Below are 11,840 nucleotides of genomic sequence, written 5' to 3' on the forward strand. Positions count from 1 at the left end.
GTTTCTTAATTTGATAAAAATCCAAAAAATATTTCTCTAAAATAAAAATATTTTGAGAGCAAATCATATTTAAAACCAAGTTTTATCCATTTGAATTAATTTTCAAGTTTAATCAATAAAAATCTTATTTTAATGAAAAAGATCACTTAAATAACAAAATTTATACACCCTCGTATGCGAAAAATGTATAATCGTTAATTAAATGATAAAATTGAATTAAATAAGTAATTTAAACTAGTATCTATTTGAACAAAATAATTGTTGTGATTTTATTTTAAAATTGAAGAAACTCGAAATTAAATTGGATTGCGGAGGGCAAAAATTAGGTGTCAACAAGCACGGGCAGATTTGATAAGTATCTTTTGATTCTATCGAATGTTTCCTAACATTCTTCAGTCTATTCTACCACAACACTCTTTTTCAGCAACTTAAATATGGGCTCACAAGTGGTTGTGAGTTGAGCAATAAACCTGCTGATGTAGTTCAATCTACCAAGTAAACTCATCACCTCTGTCTTATTCTTGGGCAGGGGCAAATCCTGAATGACTTTGATTTTCGAGGGATCCAATTCAATTCCTCGATGACTAACTACAAACCCCAACAGCTTTCCAGACGAAACTCCAAATACAAATTTTGCCGGATTAAGCTTGAGATTATACCTGCGAAGCCTTTCAAATAACTTTCTTAAATCTTTAACATGGTCAGCCTAACTTTTTGACTTAATAATTACATCATCTACATAGACCTCAATCTCCTTATGCATCATATCATGAAACATAGTGGTCATGGTTCTCATGTATGTTGCTCCAGCATTCTTCAAACTGAACGGCATCACTTGATAACAATATGTCCCCCATGTTGTGTTAAAAGATGTCTTCTCCGCGTCTTCATCATCCATAGTGATCTGGTGGTATCCGGCATAGCAATCCACAAAAGAGGCAACCTCATGTTTAGCGTAGTTGTCCAGCAAAATATGGATGTTGAGCAGCGAAAAATCATCTTTTGGACTTGCTCTATTCAAATCACGGTAATCAACAGATACTCGAATTTTTCCATTTTTCTTTGGGACAGGAACAACATTGAATAACCACGTAGGATAACAAGCCACTCAAATGACTTTGGCTTCAAGTTGTTTCGTGATTTCCTCTTTGATTTTAATGCTTACATCAGTTTTAAACTTCCTCAACTTCTGTGAAGGGGGAATGTGGGATCAGTTGGCAATTTATGAGCCACTAATTCAGTGTTTAAACCAGGCATATCATCATAAGGCCATGCAAAAAACATCCTTATAATCAATTAATGCTTGAATCATTCCATCTTTTAGCTGCGGAAAAGCATGTACACTGATTTTAGTTTCTCTAACATCTTTTTGATTCCCTAGATTGATTGGCTCAGTTTCATTCAAATTAGGACTCGGCTTGTCTTCAAACTGTTCCAACTCTTTGCTTATTTCCTCTAGTGCCTCTTCTTCATCATATTCCCCCTCTGCTTCAGTATATCTTGATTAGTTTGGATTTTAAGATCAGGCTAAAAATTCTGCATGCATGTCATGTCATTAGAATCAGCATAAAGAGAACTGTATAAATAAAAAGACAAAATCAAAATATATTAGACACAAAATAAGGGAACATTGCATTTCATTAAAAGGGAAAGATAGGAGGGTTTAAACACAAATGAAAATAGAATGTAAACAAGCCAAATTCTAAATTACAACTCTAGAATAACTCGGATAAATAGAAAGAAAAACAAAATGAACTACCAAAACTCCCTCCTGACGGGGAGAGGAGTGACTTCCCAATTATTGACCTGGACCTCAGGACCTATGAACTGCATGCCTGCCTTACTAGTACCCTCTCCTGCTTCAACCATGTCAATATCCATCAGCAGGTTCTGGAAGTCATCAACCAATTTAGCTTCAAATTCTACAGGCTTCGTGGCATCGCTCTTGATAAATGATTCACTAAGTAGCGGCATTGGGCGAGGGAGTGACCATGTTTCTTTTTCCTTCCCTTGGCCTTCTTTAAATCTTTAGCTGTAGGTTCAAATCCCAGACCAAAAGCGCCCGTGTTTTCTCTCGGACATATAGGATGAACGATACAGTGCAGAGACACTCCCAAACCCTTCCCTAGCACAAATCCATATTTCAAAAGCTCACTCACCGTCATGGTAGAAGCGGAAGACCATTGTAGTCTCGGAATAACCTACCCTTCAACGATATAATTCATCGACACTGTATCAAAATTTTGATAAAAAAATGTCTCCTCTACATTATTTGCTTCAATAAGGGACAAGGGAGAATCTTCATAGGCGGAAAAATTCCCTTCACCATGAATAACCACTTCTTGCCTGTCATGCTCAAACTTGATCATTTGGTGCAATGTAGATGCAACCACCTTGGCCTTGTGGATCCATGGCCTTCCCAACAACAGATTATAAGAGGAGTCTATATTCAATACTTGAAACTCTATGGCGAACTCAACAGGCCCTATAATCAACATTAGTTCTATTTTACCAATGGAGTTTGATTTTGCACCATCGAAAGCCCTGACACATACATTGCTGGGCCTGATCCTCTCAACACCAATATTCAACTTTTGCAGAGTAGAAAGAGGGCAGATATTTGAACCTGAACCTCCATCAATCATGACATGAGTGACGTAGAAATATTCATACTTTATCGTAATGTAAAGACCCCGGTTATGCCCCGTACCTTCAACAGGTAATTTATTGACCTCAAAGATTTTTCCAACCATTTTCTTAAGATGATTTACTGTAATCTCCCTAATAACATATGCTTTATTTAATACCTTTAATATAATATCATGATGTTCCTTGAAATGCAACAACAAAGATAAGAGGTAAATTTGAGTAGGGTTTTTCTTCAACTAATCTAGTATTGAATACTCTAGCAACTTCATATTTTTTAAAAATTCCTCATCTTCTTCTTCGGTGACAGGCTTTTTGATAGATGAAGGTCCATTCACAATTGGCTTTGACTTCCTTAAACTTTCAGGCACGAAGCATCTTCCTGACCGAGTTAAACCCCCTACCTCATCTACATCTTCCACTACTTTTTTCATCTGATAGGTCATCACAGTTTGCTTATAGTTCCAGGGAACCTTTTTCATATCAACTATCAAAGGTTGGGTCACCGGTTTGAGAACAATAGGCGCTGCCAGTGCTCCTTTCATCGTCAAGATAGGCTTACCTGGAGCTCCTACCACCATCAACTTAGGTTTTCCCTGACTTAAAACAATATATCTTCTGGCACGTTGCACTGTGATCACGGGTTTCTTTGTGCTTTCTTGGGCTTTATCTTCTCCTATTCCTTCCTGGATTAATGACATTGCTTTCAACAAATCTGCCACATTTACTGATTTGTCCTCATTAGTTTGTATTCTGACAATAGGCTTATAACACCTTGACGACTCTTTCCCATCATATATCAGTTCTAACATATTGGTTTCAGCATGGGTTGGCAACGAATTTTGGTTAATGTTTGGAACTTTCGGGCCCTGGACCATAATTTGATTTGCATTAATTAAATCTTGGATAGCTCTCTTCAAATGCCAGTATTTCTCGATATCGTGCCCCGGTATGTCAGAACAATATGCACATCTTAACGAATAATCAAGATTTCTCAGAGGTAGATTCAAAAACCTTCCTTAAATTAGGCTTAATACCTTCATCCTTCTCAACCTATTAAACAAACTAGCATATGACTCTCCAAGAGGTGTGAACTGATTTTTGACCGCCTTCTCTTTCTTGTACTCGGGCCTGGGTTGGAAATCGGGTCTGGAGGGGTTTTGGTAATTTGGTGGAGCTGATGGACGATTTTGTGGAGCTTGCACGCGCCATTGCAAGTAAGAAGGGGTTTGGGCTATGGTTGCGCTATATATTGGGTACAAGGGTGGTGGAATAGAATATAATGGGTTTTGTGGAGGGTTGTAATGGTGGGGAGAAATATATGGAGCTTGGGCGTAGACTTGGGCTTGGGATTGGGGATAGGGGCGAGTCGGTCTTTTGGGATAGGAATGGGTTCTAGCTACAATGGTTGTCATGTCCTCTTTCTTATTTTTACCTCTGAACGCGCCAGATCTACCTTGAATCGCTTGTGTGGTGGCTTTCAACGCGGCAAAACTCACTATTCGGTCGGTCTTGATTCTGTCTTCTATCATCTCTCCCATTTTAAGGACTTCAATAAAAAACTTTCCCACTACCAAAAGTAAATGTTGAAAATATGTCTCATCCTGTGCCTGAATGAAGACCTCTACCAGCTTACTCTCCTTCATTGGAGGTTTTACCTTAGCGTCCTGTTCACGCCACCTTATCGCGTAATCCCCAAAGCCTTCAATGCTTTTCTTCTTCATGTTGACCAAGGATTTTTTATCGGGAATCAGGTCGATGCTATACTGAAAATGTTGCACAAACTCAGAAGCTAAGTCATTCCAGTTGTTCCACTTGTCGATATCTTGATCGACAAACTATTCTATAGCCAGATCGAAAAGACTTTCGCCAAAGAAAGCCATAAGCAACTCCTCCCTTCCCCCTGCAGTCTTCAACTGGTTGTAATAACGTCTCAAGTGTGCTATGAGATCACCGTGCCCAGCATACTTCTCGAACTTAGGCATTTTAAAATCGAGGGAAAGGTTGACGTCTGGAAATATGCAAAGATCTTTATAGGAAACACTCTTATAACCTCCAGTTCCCTACAGATTCCTCATAGCCTGTTCCAAACTTTTCAATTTCCGCGCTATGACCTCCTGTTCCTCTATTGCGATAGGTTTCTCCATATCAAATGGAAATGCAGGTGGCTGAGCGTACCCATACGGTTCATTCATTCTCGAAGTAGGCTCTGGGGCATAATACTGATTATCTGAAACCTTCAATACTGGCTCACTGGAAGACCGAGGAAGCACCATTATCAGACGTATAGCATATGTGGGAGCTTCAGGTAGTGGCGGAGCCACGAACAAAGGCGCTGCCGGTGGCGCCAGCTGAGTCACGGCCCTTGGTTGAGGAACTGCCAGGGGCACACTAGAAGTGCCAGGGTAATATTGTCGCGGAGTGAATCCTGGTGCATGCTCTGGTGACTCAATAGGAACAGAGAATTGTGCCTGAGAGAGCGGTGGGTAATTGGGGATATTCCCAAGATCTTTAAGAAATGGAGGAGGAGGCAGACCACTAGCCCATGCTCGGTGTATATCTAGAAATTGTTATCTAAGTCTCAATACCTCATCATTGCATTCTGAACTTTCTTCCATGGGATCCTGATCAAGGTCAATGAGTGAATTTTCAATCTCCCTACTAGCCATGGAAAGCTTCACTTTTGATCTAGTGAAGTACGGATGAATAGCCAGAGTGCTACAAACCAGCCACTTATCTGAAAGAACATGCTCATCAAAGACAAAACCCGTTTGGATTAAGTCAGGCAACAAGCATAGAAATCACATTGTATACATCCTAGGTTTATGCACATTTCTATCGGCCTTTGAGGGTAATGAGGCCATTTTAACATCATCCCGATTTCCCCATTACATTATCACACCTAGTGCTTTCTGTTTTTCATCTTCACTTCTCTGTTCTTTTGCATCAGTCTCTTCTCTTTCTCTTTTCTTCTCTTATTGCTCTTTCTTTCTTTCCTACTCTCGCGATCTCATTTCCTTTTATCATTCTTTATGGCTTTTGTTTTTCTTTAAAAGAGGAAAATTGGGAAAAATTGAAGAAACAAAATGATTAGATCGAACCCAAAAGTAGGTTGCCTACGTATCATATTATACATGAATCAGATCTTGCGTAGTTCGGGCAATGCTTGCATAAACACCACAAAGTTGAAGATTTTTTTTTTTTAGAAAGAACACACAAAAGGAAACAATTGTGCAACTTCACTACATTTCATAAAAGAGACAATTAAAACAAACTTCGAGTTTAAGAAAGCTTAAAAATTGATCAACAAAGACTAAACAACATTCTAGACCCATAAGATAACATGTGTAATACTCCTAGTAAAGACTCTTAACGTTTAAAACAAACTTGACCCCGACTGAACAGAGACACAATAATACAAGGACAGAAAAATAAAGAACTCAAACTAAATAAAAGATAAGAGTTGCCCCTTCACATTGGTGCGCTGTGGGATGACCTGGGCTGAGATGGACCTGTCTGTGAAGTTCTTCTTCTCCCATTCAAACTCTGTAGCATATCCTGCAAAGATACCCTGATATTTAGGAAGAAATTTCTGGCACGTATCCCCACCTCATGGAGAGTGCACCTGGAGAGATTGTTCCGAAACCTTTCTATAGTCTTGAGCAAATCTGATAACTGAACTCTCAGTGTCTCCACTTTGAGCCCCGCACTTTCATCCTGACTGTCATCGATAATGCATTCTTCATGTATTCTTCCTCTAAGTTGCAAGGGCAATGGCCTACTAATACCCCGAGGTATGGTTTGCAGCCAGATATCATATCTTTGAGTGTACCCTGGATTATCCAGACCTACTTTGAGAGTATCCACACCTAGCTTTATTGTGTGATTTCAGAATTCTTCGTATTTACTTTCTCCTAAGGCTTGATCCTTAAAATGCTCTACATCCTTCAGAAGGTCCATTACCGGTGGAACATCCTGCAGTCTACCCAACTGGAACATTACCCTAAAAGAAGAGTACGATCTGGTGCAATTGATTCATAACAAGACTAAAAGAGGTTGCATCCGACAACCACACAAGATTATTTTTGGACAAAACCAGATATAGGTCCACAGAATGTTGTCTTCAGTTCTTGACTCAAGAAATTCAGTCTAAGCATTAATCCCTATCGGCAGCGAGAACTTATCAAAATGCATTCTCTGATTCATGGCATTCACTTGCTCAGGCATACAACGATCAATCACATCCAACCTAATCAAAGAAGGCTCATGCAAGTGCTCCATCATCCACAATTGCAATATCAGGTTGCTTCCCTCTAAGAATCTTATCCCGCCCTTAACCTCAGTTAAACCTTTATATATTTCTGCCAAGATCATAGGTACGAGTGTGAATGTTTCCCCTAGATTTTTATGAAATAAGGCCATCACTACAGTCTGAAAGTGAGTATTAACCCGTCTTTCTTCTAATGGGAAGACCAAAATTCCCAACAAGGCGAGAGCGAAGACTTCTAGACAACGTTTCTCCCAATTCTCCTTGGTTGTATAGAACTCATCCCAAAAGCAATCAAAACCGTCTGAAGGCTCAAATCGAGAATACAAATAATCAAAGAAGACCCAAGATTGGTTAAGACACGTCAAGTGTTTATTGGACTTTAAACCATAACCATGAAGAAACCGTGTGGGAGAATAAGTCCGTGCCCAAATCATTATTTTCTTAATGCAAGGCAACTTAAAGAAACCAGATACATCTGCCAGAGTAGGCGTCATTTCAAAATTTCCAAACCTAAACACCAAACAACTTGGATCCCAAAAAGTCGATATAGCCTCGATCAGGTCTGGGCGGGGCGTAATATCTAGGAGGGAAGTAAGAGTTCCTAACTTCTTTGCCAACCCCTGTTGCTCGACGTAGTTAAATGTGCCCCACCATTTGATTAACTTTTTGGGCACCTTGCCAACCATTCAGACTTTGGACTTTGTGGACAGATCCATCCTGTAATGACACATGAGACATTATCTCAAAGAATTTGATAAGTTCAAAAGATTCCCAACCCTTGGGACCTTGACGCGGACATATGTCGAAGGGACAGACCACTTTATGACTCCAATTTTCCAAACAGTATCACTGAATAAATCAGCCTACTTGGCTAAGACTTGCTACCAACACCAAATTATAAGGAAAAAGACCTAAGCTAAGGATAAGACAAAGGCAAAAAGATAAAGATTACCGGACCCACAGAGGGTTGCCTACGTATCCCGCCCCCCTAGGGACGGGAATCAGGTATGCATAGTTCATCCAGATTGGACAATTAAGGATTAAAACGAACTAAGACTTGACTGGAGAGACGTGATTACATACGAACGATGAGAAATAAAATCTTTTTGGGTTTTTTAATTAGACACTTCACATAACATTGACATCAACAACTATGACAGAAAAATCTTTTTGGTATTTTTAAGAAAATGAGTGTGAAAGGTAAAAAATCTTTTTGAATTTTTGGATTGTGAAAAGCAAAAGCCATAAAGAACTCTAAAAACTACGAAACTCTTTTTTTTAACTCCTTTTTTTTTTCAACTCACTTTTTTCATCGCCTACACATTTTATTTCTAACACATGTTTTCTTCAAATCTGTCCATCAAATGACCCCATTATCCTCAAAGATGCAACATTTAGCACGTAGGAATGCGTCAGAGGTGAGTCTCCTACAAAGGACCAAATGGGCCCAACTAGGTCTCAATATGATGCACATAAGTATGACCTAAAGGCTGACCTACGCTGGGGTTTACTAACAAGGTCGTTTGAGGGAGCGTATGGTCGATAGTGGCTGTTTTGGCTGTCCACCTACACCATACCAGCCAACGGCTCCCCCCCTAAGATAAGGGTGACTCAACTATAGGTCGTGTACATAGCCTGTACTATAGAACTTGTTGCAGAAAGAATTGACTCGGGTTATGCGCATGATGCCAGATATAAAGCAGTAACACATAAGAAAACTATAAACAAAGAGCACGTAAGCATGTCATAATGATAAAACAATACAAACAATCAAACAAACACGTTTATACACCCATAATGTCAAACTAAGCTGATATAACTCCAAAAAAATAAGATCAAATCCTGAAAAGTCCCCAGCAAAGTCGCCAGAGCTGTCACACCCCTTTTTTCAACACGAAAAAGATTAGATTTTATGGTTCGAAAGGGTATTTATTATTAAAGTGACAAAAGGATGAAAATCTGTTTTTAAAAAGGACTATTGATATTTTTTATTTAGAGTCGCCACTTGACATAATCTGGCGTGCCAAGTCACCTTTGGAAAATCCTTTTCAAAACATTTTGACTCTTGAAACTGGTTTGCGAACAGAGATTCCGGTTAAGGAATTCTGTTGATCGAGGGGAAGGTGTTAGGTACCCCTCAATCCCGTGGTTTGACTACGGTCTCTTGGTAGGGAGTATCAGCTAACTTGACATCAACGAGTGTATAAACCACACGAAACACATAAGGAAATCAACCAAACAACACACCCAAACAAATCCCCAAAATAATGTTTAGTCCAATTATACAGACCAAAGTAAAAAGAAATACGAAAATATAAATCCTATTCTAACCTACCCTAATCCTAACTACACTCCCATGCTACCCGATGCCTCGGGCCTTCATCACGGACGTCCTCCGAGTACAAAATACTTCGGGGCAATCCCCCTGAGAAAATAATACAAGTACTTCGGGGCATTCCCCGGTCAAATGATACAATCGAATCAAGTACGACAAACATAGAAAATATTCAATAAACATTCCATATTTAAACATTCAACTAAAAACTAAATCCTAAATTTTGCCTACCCGAACTTACATTGCCTATTTGTTTCCAAATGTCATAACTCTTTCACGTTCACACAATATTTATGCCTATTCCGGATTAACAAAAATAATAATAAACTCACGTTAATATAATTCAACCCCTTTTATCAAGTTCTCAATTCCACCCCCCGCTAGCTTCGTTTTTATCAATCAACAATCAACACATGATCAAATTCTTTCCTCAAACCACCATAGCCAACTCAACAAACATCATGATCAACATCAACAATAAAGCCAACAAACATAATAACATCACACATAATCACAACCAATTCGACACACCAGGATAAATAAAAAAAGAGCGGGTTAAGAAATGAACCTTCCGATATTGAATTTCGTTGATAATATGAGTTAAGAAAATCCGAGTTTGGAATCCTCGATAGCACCTCAACGACGAATAAGCTCCGAACTCGATATTAGAATAATAGCCAAGTAGCTTCGGGACCAGCGAGTATGAACTCCCAACACAGGATTTAAATCACGAACGAGGACCCGATTGACCATGAAACCAATCGAAATCTGATATCGACGATGAACAAAATAAAAGATGAACCCAAAATCCCAACGACCCAATAGAAAATTGAAACTTGATGTATACCGAGCTCCGGTGAGCTCCGATGAGCTCTGATGATGGCTGAAACAGCGGGTTAAGACGACGCTAACACGTTCTGATGTTTCTAGGCCAGATTCACTTCGGAGCCTGTAAGAAAACGATGAGATTTCCCTGATTTCGAGATGGGTCAGATAAGTCGACACACTGGACGGACCTCCGGCAAAAAAGTTCACCTAAAAAATAAGCAACTCAGTGAATTCTTGTTCTCGTCCTCTTCCTCGATCTCCCTATTTCAACCTCTCTTCCTCTTCGATTTTTCTTTCTAGTTGGGTATATATCGTGAGTGTGCCTTCATAGAAGAAATGAAAAGAAAGAAAGAAAAGAAAAAAAATCATGGTATTGGTCTTCTCTGTTTTCTCTATGAGGATGATGATGAAGAAGCAAAAAGGAACAATCCAACAAATACCCCCCCCCCCCTCCCACACCCTTTCTAATCTCTATGTGCATGTATATATATTTCTATGAGTGGGGTATCGGGCACGCGAGTGGGGTGAGAGGGTAGGGGTAGGATATCTTGAAATTTCCTGGAAGGTTCCTCGTGGGACCCCCTGATATATGTGATGTTGTGTATATTATATTTACAAATGAAACAAATGGAAAATGGTCAGCAAAATGAAGAATTTTAAATTGAAAGTATATCTTTGTGGGTCCCTCCAAGTTGTTATCTTGGTGTGTATGTATATTCTTTCTTTGTGGACAAGAAAAGGAGAGTGGGAGGGGGGTCACACGGGTGTGGTGTCCTAATTTTATTGGAGGGGTTGTTAGGGTGTTGAAAATAAGACAAAAATTATTATGATTTGTTAGTTGGATAATGACAAAATAAATAAATAGATAAGTAAAATGATGAGGGGGTTATTTATTTTCTTGGGGGAAAATTACTACGCGGATAGGGTACGTACTAAAATGGGGTAAACGATAAAATTTGTGAAGGGATGAAATTACGTGTCTACATGTTGGATTTTCCAAAAATAGTAGCTGGATTCTCCAAAAATAGTATATTTTTGGAGAATCCAAGAATATTAGAGATTGAGGTAGGCTGAAGAAATATTGGAAGGAGGTGATTAAGCATGATATGGAGTAGTTACAGCTCATGAAGGACATGTCCTTTGATAGGAAGGTGTGTAGGACGCGGGCTAGGATAGAGGGTTAGTGGGTAGGAATTCATCCGTAATAGTAGGTACGAGTTCTTTTTGTCTTAATCTATGTCTATAGTTGTTTGTTCGTGGTGTTCGGTGATGTCTTTACTTTCAAATAAATGGTTTAGTATTATCATGTGTGCGTCTTATTTCTTTATTATCTAGCAGCGTGTCTTTCATTTTTATTGTGTGTTTTTATATTTTTCATTTGTTTGTTTGATTATACTGTTATCTGTCCTGAGCCGGGGGGCTAGCGGAAATATCCTTTCTGCTTCATCTGAGGTAGTAGTATGGACTGCGCATATTTTATCCTCCCCAAACCCTACTTTGTAGGAATACACCAGGTATGTTATTGTTGTTATGGGAGAATCCAGTGCACACCTATCAATATTTTTTAAAAGTTCGACCAATAAACCCGGATATGTTGTTATTGTTTGATAAAATTAGGATTTGCACTAAAAGATTATCAAGTCACTCAAAAGATATATCTATAGGTATAATGTGGAATTTAAGAACTTAAAAAATTAATACAAATTCCAGTTATTTACTATAACAGATAAAGATGATTTACACCGACATATAATATAATTT

The 11,840-nt window shown here is 38.9% G+C and overlaps 1 protein-coding gene across 1 annotated transcript; it reads right to left on the bottom strand.

Moving 5' to 3' along the window:
• Positions 1-5,797: 5,797 nt before the first annotated feature.
• LOC107843862 lies at positions 5,798-10,535 on the bottom strand. The gene is made up of 2 exons (XM_016688263.2): positions 9,820-10,535; positions 5,798-7,633 (listed from the first exon to the last, which is right to left on the bottom strand). Exon 2 carries the CDS (start codon positions 7,600-7,602, stop codon positions 6,796-6,798), a length of 807 nt encoding a protein of 268 aa, XP_016543749.2. The 5' UTR covers positions 7,603-7,633; positions 9,820-10,535; the 3' UTR covers positions 5,798-6,795.
• Positions 10,536-11,840: the final 1,305 nt, after the last annotated feature.

The sequence above is a fragment of the Capsicum annuum genome, chromosome 10, assembly GCF_002878395.1.
Source record: "Capsicum annuum cultivar UCD-10X-F1 chromosome 10, UCD10Xv1.1, whole genome shotgun sequence".
Taxonomy (NCBI): domain Eukaryota; kingdom Viridiplantae; phylum Streptophyta; class Magnoliopsida; order Solanales; family Solanaceae; genus Capsicum; species Capsicum annuum.